This window comes from Alosa pseudoharengus, unplaced genomic scaffold, assembly GCF_046254945.1.
Source record: "Alosa pseudoharengus isolate Yale_2024_CS ecotype anadromous, Long Island Sound unplaced genomic scaffold, YU_APseudo_1.1 YU_APseudo_1.1_scf_24, whole genome shotgun sequence".
NCBI classification, from domain to species: Eukaryota; Metazoa; Chordata; class Actinopteri; order Clupeiformes; family Clupeidae; genus Alosa; species Alosa pseudoharengus.
In genome coordinates, this window is record NW_027468689.1 from 16,897,044 (window position 1) to 16,916,926 (window position 19,883).

The 19,883-nt window shown below is 42.8% G+C and overlaps 2 protein-coding genes across 2 annotated transcripts; both read right to left on the reverse strand.

The window, feature by feature from the left end:
* Positions 1-1,689: 1,689 nt before the first annotated feature.
* Positions 1,690-4,507, reverse strand: LOC143141966 (uncharacterized). Its single transcript, XM_076302643.1, has 3 exons — positions 4,093-4,507; positions 3,020-3,838; positions 1,690-2,177 (listed from the first exon to the last, which is right to left on the reverse strand). Exons 2-3 carry the CDS (start codon positions 3,735-3,737, stop codon positions 2,152-2,154), a joined length of 744 nt encoding a protein of 247 aa, XP_076158758.1. The 5' UTR covers positions 3,738-3,838; positions 4,093-4,507; the 3' UTR covers positions 1,690-2,151.
* A 7,067-nt stretch (positions 4,508-11,574) lies between these two features.
* cobll1a (cordon-bleu WH2 repeat protein-like 1a) lies at positions 11,575-18,707 on the reverse strand. Its single transcript, XM_076302498.1, has 8 exons — positions 18,572-18,707; positions 17,367-17,574; positions 15,189-15,414; positions 14,752-14,796; positions 14,343-14,449; positions 12,100-12,309; positions 11,758-11,893; positions 11,575-11,648 (listed from the first exon to the last, which is right to left on the reverse strand). The coding sequence occupies exons 1-8, from the start codon at positions 18,661-18,663 to the stop codon at positions 11,575-11,577; spliced, it is 1,098 nt and encodes a 365-aa protein (XP_076158613.1). The 5' UTR covers positions 18,664-18,707.
* Between the last annotated feature and the right edge of the window lie 1,176 nt (positions 18,708-19,883).

Consider the following 19,883-nt stretch of genomic DNA (forward strand, 5'->3'; position numbering starts at 1 on the left):
ACCAGCCCCGGTCTCCCCTACAAAAAACTCTTTGGTGTTGCTTTAATTTGGGTAGAGCTTCTGAATGTGTTTTTACCTTGGATTTTGGCACAATGGATTATAATATCTAATCCTGTGTATTAATGTCATTTTGTTATCATTCTAATTTTACTTCATAATGTATTCATTGTTATTGTGAACTCACACAAAACGCATGACCTCCTAAGAAAATATGCAAAATTATGAGTTTCTGTTCCTATTTTTTCACCACATGGGCGGGCACACACAGACACACCCACACACAGAGCCCACTACCCCTACAGGTTACACTACAGGTATGGTAAAGAAATGCAGGCCATGTTGTATAAATGTGATAAAGTATTATGATTAAGTGTGAGGAGGAAACTACTGCAGTTAAAGGAATCCATCTCAGGTTCCAGAGCTCACAAGGCTTTTCCTGGCTATGCAACACTGCCACCTTGTGATCAAACAAATAAGTTGTCCATGGCCACACGCATACTATGTTTAAATTACATACACTAGTGCAGTGCCCGTTCAAACATGCCATTCCTGAAGAAAACCCGTAGCTCAATTACATGCCCACATGTATGCCTGCTTTAAAAATAGGATGATAGGGAAACATCATTCCAGCTAAGCATTCAATAATGAATACTGAATATTATAATATATTAGCCTATAATTAATGTGGCCTCTAATAAATTTAGGCATGGCTGCATGTGACATTTCTACAGATCAGAATGACATAATGACAACTGTTTTGAGTTAAGGCTAAATCTGAATAACTTCCTAATGCTATTCGAAGCTTGCACATACTTTTATTTTGAGTGGTCACTACATACCCGTGTTTAATGGCGTGATAAGTGCCGTCGCTCAGTCTGCAACTTGTCTAACGTTAGCTATGTGGCATTAGCCTATCGCTCGTTTCAATTTGGGACCTTGCAGTCGGAATTGTCGTTTTAGTCAAAGTCTCTTGAAAGTCCAAAGTAGCCTGGGCTATTCGAGTGGTCACTACATACCCGTGTTTGTTGGCGTGTTGCAAGTAATCATTTTATGCAAGCAAACTGCATACAGGGAGTCTTTATTGTTGAGGTCAGACATGATAATCATCTTGCATCTTAACCCACAAGCGGTTCCCGAGTAATCCGTTTAAATTGCGACTGACTATCATCAAAGTGAGACCTAGCAGAGCCCGTTCTCTGGACCTAGCTACTGTCAGTACACGATCCATGGGGTGGAGCTCCCCTGAAACTGGTCCCCTTGTAAACAGTGCAGTGCAGCGATAAACGTCCTACGTAAATAAGCATATTTTGAAATATGCATTCAAAAATCTTCAAAATCGAGAGTGCACACCTTTGTGCCACGTGCAAGCCACATACGAAATCTTAGGTCAGTCTGACAAACAGTCAGCGAGATATGCGTGCCACAGACACACACACACACACACACAGACGCTTCTTGCTTTATAGATAGATAAGCAAAGATGAAAATATATATTTAAAAATGTATAAATATGTATAAATACATGTTTATATAGTGCAGATGGGCAAATGTATGTCCAAATACACCTATCCACCTAGTATTGCCTTCTTACAACATGGCATTCAACAGGCTACAACATGTTGTTGATTTGATAACATTGGAATTTAAAGACATTTTCACAATATGGATGAGAGTATTTTCGATGCTTTATTTATGCACAGTAGCAAAACAAGTGACAGAACAAAGACATAAATGATTCAGATAAATTCCAGTAAAAAAAATAAAGTAAAAAAAGAATCTGTTTGTGGGCCAAAAATGCAGAAATAGCACACTCCAAAACGTAACATAAATACACCAGTTTAAGCCCATAAGCAAGCTTGGAATGTACATTTTACAGACTAGAAAATAACTCACAAATTAAAAAAATCCAATACATCCTCATACCCTTCCCCATTCACAAGGACTGAGACGTCCATCCTACTTCACCCGTGTTTGGTGGTTTGGTTACCGTGAAAACATCCATGCTGCGTTGTGTCATGTCGTGTTTTTTTATGGCATAAACAATGTGTCATTGTTGCGGATTGAACTTCCATTCGAGGCTTCTTCAGGAATATCAGGCGAATAAACAAACACGGGAAGGTCACAGCGAGGTCAGCCTCAGGTTCCCTCCCCTTAGCAGAGATCAGTGGGTACACAGCCTGTTACCAGAGAGACCAGTTGCAATGGTCACATGTTATATAAATGTTTGGCTGTGCCTTGCGTATGTGACGTTAAATTACCTACTGTAGGGGATATTTTTAACAAATCATCAAAGAATGACATTTAGTTACCCCTGCTGTATTATGAACACAAATTCATCCACATCTGAAACACACACACACACACACACACACACACACACACACAGATACAGACATGCAGGAACTGGACATTTTATAAACAGGAGAGGTTTGTTATGGATGTCTATACATTCACCTCTTGAACCATCAAGATGTTTGTTTCTCCATCAAATGGAAGCAGGCTTCTGCTTTTCCAAGCAACAGAAATGCACATAAAAATGCATACAATAATGTCTATGTAAGTATACATAATGTGTGCCAATAAAACACATGTAACATATACATCCATATAAAATGGACGTGAGAATGTGCCTCTAGAGTAAGGCGCAGGAATGAATCGGAAACTGGTGAAAAAGCACTGACGTCAGACGTCTTTTTTTATTTGTCGCCAATGCAGATAGCGGAGGACAATCTTGGCCCTGTTCCTGAGCTGGGTTAAAGCCAGGTTCATTTCCAGACATTTCTACACATATCCTCTCAGAGACGGAAACTTGTTAAGCAAATCAAAATGGGAAGAACAGACTATGGGGTTTGCTTATCTGCTTTTGTCAAAACAGTAAGTTCCTCCAGATACAGATGTATGTATGACTGTGTTGATGCACTCTGAGTTCACTATCATCCATATCAATACCTTTTCCCACTTACACACACACACACACACACACACACACACACACACACACACACACACACACACTAACCGTTGCTGTAGGGGCTCTCTGGGTGACCAAGCCGTCGTCTGTTGGTGGAGGAGGCACGGGTGTTAAAGGCCTGGGTGAAGCGCTGGGCCCTCTGGGCAACGGCCAGGGCGAAGAGTGACAGCCCCCCTGGGGACTCGGAGACAGGCAGCTTCCCAGAGCCACAGGACCCAGGGGTGGAGGACAAGTCCACTGGGTGGTGTTCGGCCTCAGTAGGGGAGTACTGACTTGCTTTAGCACTCTCTTTCCAGAAGACAGGCGGAGGAGGTGGGGGGAAGCAGTCTTCCTTTTCTTCCTCTTCCCTTTTTTCTTCTCCCTCATCCTCCTCTTCCTGCTCACCTCCGTCATCTTCCTCATCATCATTCTCGATGCTCTCTTTCTCGCTGCCATCAAATCCCTCATCTTCTTCTCCTTCTCCCTCCTCTTCCTCATCCTCTTCCTTGTCTTCTCCATCTCCCTCCTCCTCTTCCTTGTCTTCCTCCTCTTCCTCCTCCTCCTCATCCCTCTCTTGTTCCATCCTTTCTTCATGAGATGCCTTCCCCTCCTCCCACTCCTCCTCTTCATCTACATTCTTTTCTTTTTCCTCTTCCTCCCTTTTTTCTACATTTCTTCCCCCCTGATCCTCCCTCTCATCATATTTCCTCTCTCCCTCTGCCCTGTCTGTGTTCTGGTAATGTGGTTCTCCGTTTAAAACAGGGACCCTCTTCTGAAGTTCCTGCATGAGGGAGGTGTGACCCACTGTGCTCCTCTGTGAGACCCAGAATGGGACTCCACTGCTGGATTTCGGTTTGGTGTCTGGGGCCCTCCAGTCCTTGCTTTTATCTGGAAGGAAGGAAGGAAGGAAGAGGGACAGAAAAGACCGAACAGAGAAGACAGAAACATGAATACATGATGGAAGGAAGGAAAAAAGGAGGGAAATCCATCAAGCTAAAAAATCCTCTACTGATCAGCCCAATCTGTACCTCTGATCATATGAACGACGTCAGACATCTTGGTGAACCATTTAACTACACACAGTTGTTTCCCAGGTGGTACTGGGCAAACAAAATCATTCTTCAGCAAGTATATCTTCTTACCTGCTGATTCTGAGGCATTTCCTTCATGTTCTCCATTTCCTGTGGATCTGCTGCTTGGTTCTACCTGTTCTGAATGATGCCCTGGACCTTCCAAAGACTGCTGCTTTTCCAGGACTACCTCCACCTGGTAGGTCCTGTGCTGCCTCTCCCTGTCCCTCAGCTTGGGGATGATGGTGAAGGTGGTCAGGCCACTCCCGCTGCTCCGCAGCAGTCGCCCGGACGACGAGCCTCCACCCACCCAGCTAGGGCTGTTTCGCCGGCTGGAGCCTATCGACGGCGTCCGGCGAGAGGGCGAAGCTGGAGACTCCGCTGGCCCCTCTGGCTGACCGCCGGGTGTGGGTCCGTCACACTCTGACTTCCTAGACCCACACTCCACACACACAGAGCACTCTTCACAGGGCCTGAGTTGGAACGAGAGGGGTTAGTTTGAAGATTTTGCTTGTAAATATGTTTTGTAAAGAGACAATTTGGAAGTCAGCATCATAGTCAGTAACATCTTGTTCACTTACGTTTGTTTGGTTTATTTAAAGCAATCTTTTTCCTTAAAATAACATCTTCATAACTCATTTTGTTGACATGCTGACTTATACTGGTGTCTCTGACAGTGTCGATGCACCTCCAGAATGCCTGGAATGCACTATGCACTATTTAGGAACATGACTCTTTTCATACTGGTACCTTACCACTAAATGGACATCCAGTATGTTGAAAAATGCAGAGAAGGGGAATAAATAGCAATACTTACATTGTGTTGCTGTAAATTAATAATCTATTTTGGATCATAGTGAGGTTGAACTGAGAGGCCAGCGGGTATTCAACTTGGACAAATAGAACAATTTGTTAGAAAAAACAAACCCAGAGCTCATACTTGTCATTGGAGTGCAGTTCTTCACACAGACAGTCCCCTGTGCCGTTAATCGTATGGTGAATAAGTGCTGCGACTGGATAGTTTATTGATTGGTCTTCATTCAAGGTTTCCTCTGGAACTTCCCTCACAGGAGCCAAATTACCCAAGACATCTGCAGAAGGAACACCCACAGATGTATGTTTAACACAACAAACAAACAAACACTTGCACTCAGGGGTTAAAGTGAGGGGGGACGGGGAGGAACGCAGTTCCGCCACCTCATATAGATTAATAATAAATATATTCTTTCATACCAATGATATAGCATGATGATATTGTTAAAATAAATGGTGAGATACTGGATTTTAAGGGTTCCCCCACCTGCCAAATCCCTGCCCTAACCACTGCCTGCACTCATACAACCCCCCCCCCCCCCCAGAAAACAAATACGCATGCATGCCCTCACACCCACACATAAACAAAAACCTCAGGAATGGCAAAAGGCAGATGGGGAATCTTTTTCAGATGCATCAGCTCGATTACTAAGGCCCTATCCACATTAAGAGGAGTAGAAATAAATGCACATATTTGAGGAGAAAATGATCTCCGTCCACATTGTTGATTCGTATCGTTTTTCAAAAGTGTTGCGTCCACGGAACACGAAAACGCCATAGAAGTGTGGTGTCTGGAACACTCAATTTTATCAGTATCATGGCAACGGCAAGTCATTCCATCTGAAACTCTACATTTTCACTGTCCACACTACAATGCGAATCCAGCGTTTTCAAATTTATAGACCTCAAGAGAGTTTTTTTTTCGAAAAGCATCGTTTTCGGTGTTGGAGTATATACATATAGTATATAAGTATAAGTATATAAGAATACACCGTTTTAGTGTGGACGGAAGGGCTAAATGGATAAATAATTATACATATGCATATTTACCAAGTTAAGTGTGAACAGGACCTAAAGCACAGAACCAAAGCATAAAGGTAATGTGAAGTAGGAACAGGACGTTTCTCTGTTATAAACCAACCATAATCTGTACAAAATTTAACTTGGGTGCAGATATTTGGGTATTCATGTCTTCACTGTTTGGTGTTCAGGGGTGAATGGAGTAGCACTCTGCTACACCACACAGACACAAACACACGCACACACACACGCACACGCACACACTCTTGATATGAACAGCATGTCAGAAATGCACTGTGCCTGCATGCAGACCCTGAGATTGGCACTTTATATAGGAGCACTTTACATGTCTCAAGGCCCTTACACATAGGAAGCGGCAATGGCACTCTGAAACCCATTATTTTCAATGGTGGAAGAACGGTTTCTGCTGTGCCGCTCTTGCGCGCACGCACACGAACACGCACACACACACGCATACACACACACACACACACACACAATACATGAGTAAGTTTCATGTATAATGCTCAGCGAAACTTCATAAGTACACTGTGCGAAATCTGTAATAAGACTTTGTCCCTCTTGTCACAGCATGTGGTATTTCTTTGTTTAACTGCATTTATTTTTGTTTTTTTTATTTGTCTATTTTCTTACCATAAACACACTAGAAAGTGGAACAACGCTTCCATGCTGTGAGGGTAATTGATTTATTCAAATTTGGTCTAACCGGACTTGCAGTCATTAAGACAGTTTGACATTAGTCACATGAAAACTTAAAACATTTAAAAATTAATTTGGCAAAATAATATGAGTCTCACAGAGAAAATCCTGCATATTAAATTAGAAACAGAATGATATAGAGTACAGTAAACACAAGGTAAAGGAATAGGCCAGGAAGAATTATGATCCCATTTTAGACCAGACACAGAACATACACAGACACAAAAATAAAAAACACAATAAAATCAATAACTAAGCACTTAGCTTTGTGATATGTGCCCAAGTACAATTTATGCTTGTGTATAAAATATACTAAATCAAGTAGTGTGATACTGTTAGGTAACAAATGTAGCAATTTAATTGGTTGCAATTTAATTGGTTGGTTGCCAGACTAAGGCACAATTGGCCCAGTATATGGTACTGTCATGCAGTGTGCAAGGAAGCAATGGAATTTTATAATCTCTCTTTGCATGCAACTGAAATCTTAACTACTGAAACATATGTGCATCATGGTCTCTGGATACATACCTCGTTATCCTGTCACCATGCAACAGGATTCATCAGGACTGTTATAATCATTACCACGTGCTACAATGCAATGCACCTTACAAAGACCAAGGCCTGATATTCAGCATTTTCCTACGCATCAAAGATGCCATTTTAAACTTGAATACATCTCTGGTTGACATGGTCTAGAGGTGTTCTGCCTATACCTATATTTTAGTTATTCTAGTCGTACACTACAGCAAGCTTGTGACATTATGAAAGAGAGATAGATGTATTTACAATATCCAAAAGTGAGGATTTACACAGACTAAATGATAAAACAAAACAAACAAACAAACATATCAGCATCTGCAAAGGGGGGGAGGGGGGGCAAACGGACACCGAAACAACAAACGTTGACATGACTCGACATGACGTACATACACATAACAGTAATAAAACAAGACATATTATAACCTGGATGATCGATAAGAGACAAGATAGACACAGAAACAACGTGAAACACAGCTGTGACGGGACGTGACGGGATGTAACAGTGACGCTGACACAGCAGGAGAGCGGGGGCACCATGGGAAAGAGGAGGGGGGGGGGCATCCCACGAAGCACCACAGGAGAGGAGGACAAGTGGAGGAGGAGGAGGAGGAGGAGGAAGAGCAGCGGGTCAAGGGAGGGCGTGGGGAGCAGAGAGGGGGAGAACAGGGGGCACCTCAAAAGCCCTCTCTCACTCGCCCTCTGCTGAACACTCTGGGTCTAGACCAAGGAGAGAAAAGGAGGGGGGGGGGGTAAGTGTGATTTAAAGCAACACCAAAGAACTTTTCATCTGTCGCACGCACTATTTATTTATCCAGCACCGGCTTTGCAAATAACAATGTCCACAGACAAGGTAGAATAAGTTGCATGATTTTATGAAAGTACGATGTATTGCGACATCAGATGCAAGTGAAATTTGTAGTTTCTCATGTCTCATTCCATCGAACTACAGATCCGCTACCCGATGCAGCAAACTTACATAGTGCGGTAATAGCCGATAGAGGGCCGCGAAGCGAATGCAAAAAGTGCCGTTCACCCTGTTACGAGTTGATGAACCACTGAAACGATTTTGGAAACATTATTTTAAGGTACAAAAAACTCTTTGGTGTTGCTTTAAGAGGCACATATCTAGGCAGGAGAACTCTACAGTGCTTTGATGGTGCTTTTAACTGGTGACACCTTCTGTGTGTCTGTCACAAAGGACGGAAACTGAATTTAGCATCATCTGGCCTGGATATCATCTACTAGACACCCCAAGCAAAATGTTACAGTTCCCACTACATGGCAGATCAGCAAGACTTGCAATGTACAACATACACATTCACACATATGAGCAGTCAGTGTATTACATTCCAATTAGTCATCATCCTGTTGACCTGTTGACCTGTTGACCTGTTTAATTTCATCACTCGCATGGAGGCATTAAACGAAAGTTTAATGCGTTTTAGGAAGGATTGTTCCAGTGCACCTATGCAGCATTGTGGAGGAGGGGGGGCACTACCACAGAAACCGAAAATTCTCAGGACAGCATGTGTCCAAATTTCAATCTTAAACGTTCTATTTAATCATAAACTATCTGAAAACAGGGCTTTAAGTGTAAAATACCAAACTTGTCCTTTAAGAAAACTCAATGTCAAGGGGCTATCACATTGTACACGGTTTGCGCTGCGCTTGCCGCTAGGTTGCTCTTGGTTGAGGTAACGTCCCAAAGATTTTTGTTGTGCTTGCCGCTGGGCTCAGTGCAAAATACCAATGACTTACAGCGCACCGCGGTCAAAGTTCAACCTGATTGTAATCCCTATGTGAGGAAGGGAGAGAAGGTCTTCTGGTTCAAACAGGAAATGAGCAGGGCGTGTCAGATTGCCATGATGTTTGTACATGAGAGGAATTTGCCGGAAGTTATATGATATAAAAATATGTTCTTGTGACATGGTGAGTGGAAGGCTGATTACTTGACTGGGGTGAACTTGGGAAACTTTTCTGGCCTGGCTGTCAAATGATTTGGTGCTGCCAGTGTATCGAACATATTCACTCAGTTTCAGAAAGTCTTTGTTCTCCATTTACTTGTGAGTCAAACACAAAACAAAACAAGATGTACCGCAGAGCGGTACAAAATATGACCGCCGCCCAGTCCAGCACATTTTTTCCACAAAAAGAAATCACGCTGAAAGGCCTATATGATTCTAACTGTCTCACTAAATTGCATTATCCACACTCAATTCTCACTGGTATCTGCTAGACAACAAGTACCAAAACATGATTAGTTCATAGATTTTACATGTAAAATTCATTTTATACAACCCCACCTCCATCTTGCCTGTTCATAATTCTGAGAAATTCTTGATTGTTTGTGTTATGTTATGTGTGTGGGTGTGTGTGTGTGTGAGTGTGTGTGTGTGGGCGTGTGTGTGTGTGTGCGTGCTTGTGTGTGTGCCTGCGTATGTGCCTGTGCATGCAAGCGTACATATGTCTACTGTGTATGTGTCATACGTATGATTACTGTGAATGTGTGTGTGTGCGTGTGTATCTGTTTGTGCACATGTGTGCACATGAAATGGGTTAACATGACCCCTGGAGGCAAACATATGGAAAAAAATGGTCATCCTAGGCCCTACAGTTCTCAAGATATTCACAGAGAACTGTGTCTGCCCTACCCTCCTTTCGGGGGGTCCAGTCCAGCGGGGGGGCTACAAATCAAAACGAAAAATGACGGTTCCATGCTATCCATGTGGGGGTACAAGCCCACCAAGTTTTGTGTACCCCGGTCTTTCAGTGTCCCGGGAATCCTTGTAGGTGTACGTCACTAAATGTACACATAAATTATTTTATTGTAAGGCCCCCCATGAACAAAAGTACACAAAACTTGGCTTGCATTCAGAGGGTGTCATAATGATCCTACACTTTTAATATCGTGCAGTTTTGACCTTGTCAGCCAGAGATATTGTGGTGAAAACACCTAATTTTTTGCTTTTTAATTTTTAGCTAGGTGGCGCTATACATGAAATAAGTGGTAATGGGATGGGTTGACGTGCCCCCTTAAGACCAACATACATAAAAAAGGTGGACCTCCTAGGCCCTACGGTTCTCGAGATATTCACAGAAAACTGTCTCCGGCCACCTACAGGCCAGTTGGTGTATAGTAACATAAATTAATTTATTGTGTGGCCCCCCCATGAACGGAATTCCACAAAACTTGGCGTGCATACAGAGGGTGTCATAATGATCCTACACTTCCAATTTCGTGCAGTTTTGACTATGTTAGGTCACAGATACCTTCAATTACAACACCTCATTTTTACATTTTTGTGTTTAACTAGGTGGCGCTATACATGAAATGAGTGGTTATGGAATGGGTTGACATGGCTCCTTGAGATCAACATACAAATAAAAAATGGTCCTCCTAAACCCTGGGGGGGGGGGCCACAGATCAAAACGAAAAATGATGGTTCCATGCTATCCATGTGGGGTTACATGCCCAACAAGTTTCGTGTACCCCGGTCTTTCAGTGTCCCGGGAATCATTGACGGAAATTTGGGCATGCGAAAAAGAAAAAAAAAAAAAAAAAAAAAGAAAATCTGACTAAACCTATATGACCGCCGCTTCGCTGCGCGGCGGTCATAATAAGACATTGAGCACAGGCATACCAGCCAACTCAAAGGCCCTGGGAATAATTATAATAACCATTTTTCAGCAGAGTATTGCTGCCAAATTTGAGCTCAACAGCAAATCACACAACTCTCCTGAAGCAATGCACTGATTGGCCAGAATAGTGTATGGTGCACTCCGAGCATCTTTGTTTGTCTCCCATTTACACAGCCAGAGGTATGTACTATGAAGCAAGATTTCCAGGTAACTTAAACAGTAACCACTGATCTTAAAAGAATGCAATTGAACAATAGATGCTTGATCCAGTGTTACTTCAGAGATCAGTGATCAGATCCTTAAGCTATATGGATAAGCATAGTAAATGGATATGTAAACGTGCATATGGACAGTAAACATGCTTTGTAATACAGCCATCTAGACTAGAGAATTTTTTATTGACAAACAAATAAGAGAGGAACATGAGGGAAATGTAGCTGATTACAATCAGGGAGTGCACCTTTAAGAAGCAGGCCACATTTGTTCCACATGGCAAGTGCTCAAGCTTGGATTAAGTGCTGATACTGGGACAGACAGACGGGACCTGGGATGTGAGGATGTGACCTGGGAGACTGACCTAAGATAAGCAGTTCATATATACCTGGTGCTGTGGACATGTAGGGCGTCTTCATACTTATTTTGTTCCAGATAAAGGGCTGAATCGACACATTTTGAGCTTGTCCCTGGGTTTGTTTCGTGTTCACAACGCAACATTTAGAGTGGGACAAAACTAAACGAAACTCCACACACAATTTTAACTACTCTGAAATCGATATTGACAGACGCTCCTGATGGAAGGTGCCACTCTAGAGTGCCACTGGATTAGAAACGACTCGAGGCAAACTCCTCTACATGGTCTTGATCTGTTTGTTTTGTTCCGATACACAGTGTGATTGCTGTGTTCACACACACCGCAACAAACTTATCTTTGTGGGGAAACGATCCACATTCTAATTCTCCAAACAAGCGAAATGTGAAAACACCCTTCGGTTTGAGGGGACTCACCTTTACAAATGAGGTCCTCTGGGGCATCATCGTCTGGTGGGGGACTGGAAGGTGGGGGGAGGGCAGGGGGAGGGGGGGCTCGCCGCTTGGTTCTCTTCAGAGAAGACTCACTGGAGGAGCTGTGACTGAGCGTGGTCTGGACACACACACACACACACACACACACACACACACACACACACATATACACACACACACACACACAAACACACAAACAATAATTATAATGACCGAAAACATAAACTGAAAATAATAACAACACTTTAAAAATGTAATACACTTGAAACACATTTAGTTCTGGTATGAGTATAGAAATAGAGAGTACACATTTTCCCCACTCACCTCTTTCCCAGAATCCTCGGCGGTGAGAACAGGCTGGCTGGTGTTCAGGTTGGTGGGGAAGCTCTGGGAGGCCAGCATGGGCGGCAGCGGTGCCCGTCTTTTCTTGGACTTCTCCGAGGTCAGGGTGCTGCAGCGGGAGGTCAGGAAGCTCAAGCTGAGAGTGCGCTGCTTCTGGAGGAGAGGGGAGGTCGGGGCGCTCGCAGATACGTTCTGATGGATGGATGGTTGGATGGATGGATAGACAGACAGACAGAAAAAAAGACAGACAAATAACAGACAGACAGATAAATATTATTAGCCACATAACCAGGGTAGGAATTTCACGGCGGCCACGACGGCCATGGCCGTCGTAGCCCCTTGCGTTGGCCGTGACGCCCCTTTGAAAATCCGAGGTTTACAGGCCACGGTGGCCTTGGTGCCCCCTTCTTTAAATATCCTGCTTTGCGTCCTACTAATAGCAATATATATTTAGCCTATGGCCTGTCAAAACAATCTTAGCATTCACAGCGCAAATTACGCAGTGGAGAAAGTGACAGCGCAAGAAAGTGCGTCCAAATTCACCCATTCTTCTCAGTTGAACTACTCGCAAAGTAGCCTACTCATCACACAGACATAACAAGTATCACATGAAAGAGCTTTTTCTCAGTTTTTAAACGATGTTCGCTGCTAATTGCAGTGGTGAATGGTTCGCGAGAAAAGGGAATAATATCATTCAATTTAATCATAAATTCTACTGAAGGTTTTGCGTCCATCTCCCTACCCATTCATCTCGGTGGAATACTTCACGAACCCTTCGTTTAACATATGACAAACCATATATCAGAATAAACAGCAGACCTTACCGAACAGAAAGGTGTAAAGCAGCCCCCTGTACAGTTAGCCGTTCAAGAGTAATCCCGTTTTGAATTTGCAGTAAATTTCAACATACATGCATGTCTCCAAAATTTGGGATTTAAGTTTTACACTGTGTTTAAATTGTTCCACATTATTTCATAACGGGCCAAATACAAAATAAATATTACAAATGTCGCCTAGATATCGGTAAATCAGAGGACAGCTGACTAAGAGTTTGTGAAAGTAGCCTTAATGATCACAAAATGCTACTGTCAGCATGCATCTAGGCTATTTGAGTTTCTTAAAGCTGAGCTGTGCTTAAATTGTTCAATACATGATTTCATAACAGGCCAAATATAAAATAAATGTTAAGTGTAGCCTAGATATCGGTAGATATTAGATGATCAGATGATTTACAGTTATATGTAATATGTCATGTTTCATGTTTTTGTAATGTTTCATACAGTGATGCAGGTCTACTGCAGTGAATACAACTTTGATCATTTTTATAGCCTACTACTGTATTAACTTTGGCCTTTGTGCCCTGACATGTGGCCTTTGTGCCCCCCACCAAATATGCCCAACTGAAAGCCAAGTGGCCTTGCCCCCAGAATGGTGAAATTCCAAGCCTGCACATAACCAAGACCAGGGGAATTTGAGTTTGGGACAGTGTGCCTTTACTTTTGTCCATGGATTGTGCTGCAGTGCAGACATTACTGTACATGTGTTATCGCTAGACATTACAGACATACTGTAACATACTCTATATATTCCAAAGGCTACATAGGGAACGGTAGACAGAAATAAGTAAGGAGGGGACTTCACAAGGGGGTCAACAAATTACTGGTGAGTGAGCTGAAGGACTTGGATAGGCTGCACAATGAATCAATAATGCAATCATATATCCGTCGTAGGGCCTCCGTGGCCTACTGGTTAGGGAATCGGACTTGTGACTGGAAGGTGGCTGGTTCGATCCCTGACTGGTAGGAAAAATGTGTGTGGGAGTGATTGAACAGTGCTCTCCCACATTCATATCCACGGATGAGGTGCCCTTGAGCAAGACAACTAACCCCCAACTGCTCCCTGGGCGCCAGGACTAAGGCTGCCCACTGCTCCAGGTGTGTATGTGTGCTCCTAGTGTGCTTACTGAGGGTTAGTGTGTGTGTGTGTGTGTGGATGGGTGTACACTGTGTGTGTGTGTGTGTGTGTTGTACACTACCCCTGGATGGGTAAAAAGCACAAATACAAGCATACTTGGCCTATAAACCTGATTTGCTGATTCAATGAATCAAATCATTCATTCAACCAGACAGAAAGGGATAGATTTCTGTGCAATAATGGCTTAATATCCACGCACATGCACACGACGCTATCTATGCACACCGGAACAAATGCATACACTTACACACCTTCTGAGTTTTCTTCTTAGCTATTCTAAAAAAACTGAAGAAGCTCTTGTTGTCCTTCCCCTTCTCACTCTTCTCTTTGGCAGGCGGGAGTTTGTTTTCCTTGGAGGCTAATTGGAGGTAAACAGAAATAGATCTGACAAACTGAGCTAATTAAGGCCATGTTCAATCACACCAACAAACTGCACTGTCCATGGGAACGTTCATTCACACCAACACACCAGCACAGCACACATTATGTTCATTCACACCAACAAATCAGCACAGAAACATGGGAGAGTTCATGCTCACTAACGAGCCATGTGCAACTTCATTCATATTCACACATAATCATTGCACGTCTCCATAGGGAAGTTAACATGATGACACAGTGTACTGCAATAAAGACTGCTTGCGCAAAATAAAGACTTACCTTCACTATCTGGAATGGTAGCAATGGGCTCTTGGAGATTAATGACTGTGTGTGATAAAGAAAACAACATGCCAGTCAGTGTGATTGGGTACAACATTGGCACTGTAGACGTGTAGAAGTGTGTGTGTGAAGACAGCAGTACTGTTCCAGCCAATTACAACGCAATGCTGTACATGCCAAGGTATGGACTGTGGGGCTTTGTGTGTATGGTGAGAACACATCAAGAAAATCTAATACAACCACACAAACACACACACACGCCCACACACACACACACACACACACAAATGCACATAAATACATACACCTAGAGACACATACACACACACACACAGATATACACAGACACACAAATGCCCACACAACATGGTATTACACACACGCCAATTTGACAATTAAATACATACACCTATAGACACACACACACACACACACACCTTTCATGTCCTTGGCGAACACCTCCCTGATCCCATGGTCATTCAGTGATTTAGTGAGGTCCAGTGGCTCCTCTGATTGGCTGTTGAGGAACAGGAGGGTGGTGTCAGGGTCGTACTCGCACTTGTCACAGATGGCAGGGAGCAACTCGCTCAGAGGCACTTTGGGACTCACACGCACAACTGCCCTGTGCACTCGCCTATAGAAGATCATCAGACGTACAGAGACCTGGGAAATGAAGAAAGAAAGGACAATGTCTGAATTTATAAAACTTACAATGAGTTTATTATTTTAGCAGGCACCATTTTAACCAAAGCAACATACATTATACCTTGCTACAGTTACAAATACAACTACTCTCTGAAAATAACATGTTTTATTTTGACATGCTTAACAAGTGTAAGCCACTAATATATACATTTTGCTCAACAATTCCTTATGATCTTCTCATTTCCTTGCTCTGACAGTTGAACCACATGACACACCAAAGAGTAAGCAGAATCCTTTTACTTTTACAAATGTACACAATGCTTTTTACATTTAATAAACAATTTGTATACAGTTCATAATTTGTTAAATCAAGCAATATTTAAGCAACATTTCTTCATTTAGCAAACACTATTATCCAAAACGACTTACCACAGTTTTCTATTAGTTTATGTCGCACCTAATATTTCACATAGTTTAGTGGATAGATTTAGGAAGTGGGAAAATGACAGGCTACGGCCTCTCACTTGGCCCTCTCAGTGGTCGTGTCTCCATTACGAAAAGGTAGCGGGATTTACCAGACTCCGGAGGTGACGCAATCATGCAAAATGTTTCGAACACCGAAGGCAAGTAGGAGTAGCCCCGGTGAGTTTGTGGAGTTGATGCTCGAAGGTTAGTCAGGCCTTGCTGAAGTTGCAGTAGCCCAAGTCACAATCCTCTATGCTGATGTTGAAAAAACACCTAAATACAATCTACGAGAATTCAGTGTTTCCTTTATGTTGATTTGGTAGTGGCGGCCCCCCACGGTTTAATTTTCTTCCCCCACGGTATCAGAAATGGGGCAGACATACAATAGTTGCAGTTGCCTTTCAAAATTCATTGTGCAGACCTGTTGTAGATTCTCCAAATATACAGCTCAAACACAACTGAAAATAATGCCTCATTGTGTGTGAATAGAGGTAAATACATATAATTGTTTGTGTTGCAGCGAAGTGTCAGTTGTCAGTTCCGTGGGACGGGGGGACGGTGGGGGGGGGGGGTTGGGGGGGGGTGGTTCGGACAGGCCTGCCCCCACTGCTTAAAAAAATCCTAGAGGAAACACTGGAATTTGTGATTAACGCACGGTATTGCAGTGACGGATGTAATGAGATAATGGAGTTCACTCAAAATAATAATAAGGATTGAGAATAAAGACGAAAGGTTGAGATTAAAGTCAACATATTTTAATGTCGACATGTTAACTTTAAAGTTGACATATCGAGTTTAATCTGGTCATGGCAAAAATATGTTTTTTCTTCATGTGTGGCCCTAATACGTAGTTTTAGGTAGGCTCAGTTAGCCAAAATGTTGCCTACTGTTTAACTAATGGGCAGTTTAGTAGCGCTATCAAAACGTCAACAAGTTAATTTGTTGATCCCCTCACAGTATCCTGAATTGGTCAGAGATTATTAAAACAGCAACAACTAACTTTTAGAATCACATAATTGTAAAACTCTGTGGGTGAACCCATAATCAGTGCAAAACAAAGCCATAGGTCTCTTCTTTCTGGAGGTTTGAGTTTATCACTGAGCGACGTACTTGGAATACCCCTTGGGCTATGTAATAAATGCAAGGGGTTTTGTTAGTGCCTAGCTCTACCAGTGGAGAACTTTTATTTTCCCTGCTCAACAGGTTGGCCCCATCCTCCCATAGGGAGTTGAGTTCAAGTTGGAAACCATGCAAACCCCCAGACACTTGAAAGACAGAGGAAGACCTACCAGACCCACACACCTGCCTGTCAAAGGCAGTGGATGACCTCAAGCAGAAACACAAAGCAGCATCTCTGATAATGCTGAACTGCAACCTGTTTTGGTTCTTGAGTAGGCGACACTGAGCAGGCTGTCGCCTAGGGCGAAAATGCCTGGAAGGCCGCACGCATACATTTTTAACTTGAGTTCCCTCTCAGGTCCTCTCCTCTCCTTCAATTCTCCCACCTCTGGCACGTAGGGGCCTTTCCTCTTGGTCCTTTCGTCCTCTCCTCTGTGTCTTAGGACAACCTTCTCAGCATCCAGGGAGCCAATCAGAGAGTTGGGTTTGAACTTGATGTGATTCTGATTGGGCGACACCAGCTCCATGATGTGCTCGGATGGGTTTAGGTGATACTCGCCACAGAGTGTGACCAATACATCCATCACTGGTTTACTAGGTTAACAAAACAACAATGGAAGACATGTAAATAAACTACATCGCTTAGAGGGATATTCCACCATTTGGGGAATTACACTCATTTTCCACCTCACCTTGAATTAAACAATTGATTTTTACCTTTCTCAAGTTCATCCAGCCATTCTCTGAGTCTGGCGATAACTCTTTTAGCTCCAGCCTAGCATAGATCATTGAATTGGATTACACCATTAGCATCTTGCCTGCTAGCATCATGCTTAAAAGTGACTTCTCAAGTTAGAAAGTGTAATGGAAAAGGAAACGTGGCGATTTTCTAGGCTGATTTGACATGGAACTATACTCTGATTCAGGCGTAATAATCCAGTCACTAACCAATTCGAGAACGGCTGGATGAACTGGAGAAAGGTAAAAATCAATTGTTTAACTCAAGGGGAGGTGGAAAATGAGTGTAATTCCCCAAATGGTGGAATATCCCTTTAACCATTGACACATGACAATAAGTGAGTAGGATTTAGCAGAAAATGTTATCCAAAATGACAGGGAGTCTTGGTGTCGGGTATCAAACATGGGACACCCAGCCACAATGCTACCATTGCTCCACCATGTTCACATGGAGTATCTATCTAGTACATTTTACATGAGTCATATGAATGGTCAATGGTAAATTGACTGCATTTGTATAATACTTTTCACCAAAGCACTTTACAAGCAATTTCTGATACACAGTGTATCCATGCACATACACATTCACACATAGGCTACTGATGGCCAAGGCTGCCATGCTAGGTGCCAATCTGCATTGGTACGTTCTAAAGATTCCAAATGTGAATCTTGCCGAGTAACACTGGGAAAGGGCTCTGGAAATCCACATACAAGACACTGGATGATGTCAAATTAAGGAAAAAGAAAATAAAACTAAGCGTGTGTGCATATTATTACCCTTAAACTGAAGTGAACCAGCAAAAAGTGTTTGTTTATTTATTTTGGAGATGGGGGTATCCTCTCCGTGACTCACCTCCCATGCACGGTGGCCGTCTCCTCAGTGCCTCCAGGCAGCAGCACAGTCAGGGTCAGCTCCCTGTCCACCATGTCCTCACACACCTCCATGACAAACAGGGGTGTGTGTGTGTGTGTGTGTGTGTGTGTGTGTGTGTGTGTGTGTGTGTGTGTGTGCCAACAGAGCTCACACAGGCTGTGTGTGTGTGTGTGTGTATATGTGTGTGTGTGTGTGTATGTGTGTGTGTGTGTAAGTGGGGGCCACAAGGGGATCCTCACTGATAATCACCTGAAGGAAAATGGCATGAAAGTAAAATGACGACAACATACAACATTTACCAGCTTTTGTCTGAAAGACAAACAAATATTCACTGCAGGCAATCTACAGTATACCGTTTTTACTCCTGATATTCTACAGCTTATAGGGTTACTGACATCTGTCTCATTTGAATAGTGCTGGCACCAATGCTAGTGCATAGCATCCACACTGACATCATCAGCTGAGAAAGGGATGGTCCCAATAGACTTAGTCGGGGAGGATGCCTTGTCCCATGATCGTGACTAACCTCTGTGTGAAATACCTTTCTGAGACTCTAGTGGTGGTGAGGGACTGAATGCAGCACTGAATATCTCCAAACATTACATTGACCACCCCAGAGGAATATATATATATATATACATATATACACACACACACTAGAACTGGTGTAAAAATATTAACCACTAGTCAAGTTGTGCCCATTGTAGCAAAGTGGCCCACCCAGACTTAAGTTATGTTTAAGCCCCCCCCCCCCCCCCCTTCCTCTCCAAGTCGTTGAATATAACTTATGCAGTTAAGATTAATATGAATTTAAGATAAATGTGCCATTATTATTTTCTAGCCCCACCTCTAATGCCCACCTAAAATGAAATGTTAGCTTACATAATTCCCCTGGTAACCACTGAGGACAATCATAGGCCTACAACCTCATCTGAAAGACCTAACTTATTAAAATATAATCAGTGTATAAAATATGCCTATAGGGGAATCAGCATTATAAAATTGAAATGAAAAATCAGGGACAGTCTGTGACCTGATGTAAACCTCGAAACCAAATTGCATGTTAAGTCTTAGCATATGTGAATTGTACCATATGGGTTTGCAGTGGTTTGAATTAAGATGGGCATCACCAAAGATATGCATGATGAGACAAAAGATCAACACCACCAGCGAGTTATTATGACCATAATCAAGTGTACTCACACATAGATGCTATCCAAATCTCAAAGAATTTGCGAAATGTATCTGTATTATCTTCACTAAGACCAGTTAACGTACTGTATCTATTACA

Excerpts from the sequence above, each read along its gene's own strand:
- cobll1a (XM_076302498.1), bottom strand. The coding sequence starts at position 18,663 with ATGGAGGTGTGTGAGGACATGGTGGACAGGGAGCTGACCCTGACTGTG. Across the intron at positions 14,450-14,751 it reads TACCATTCCAGATAGTGAAG|CCTCCAAGGAAAACAAACTC; the intron begins GTAAGTCTTTAT and ends ACCTCCAATTAG. Across the intron at positions 12,310-14,342 it reads CTAAGAAGAAAACTCAGAAG|AACGTATCTGCGAGCGCCCC; the intron begins GTGTGTAAGTGT and ends TCCATCCATCAG.
- LOC143141966 (XM_076302643.1), bottom strand. The coding sequence starts at position 3,737 with ATGCAGGAACTTCAGAAGAGGGTCCCTGTTTTAAACGGAGAACCACAT. Across the intron at positions 2,178-3,019 it reads AGAGAGCCCCTACAGCAACG|GCTGTGTACCCACTGATCTC; the intron begins GTTAGTGTGTGT and ends CTCTGGTAACAG.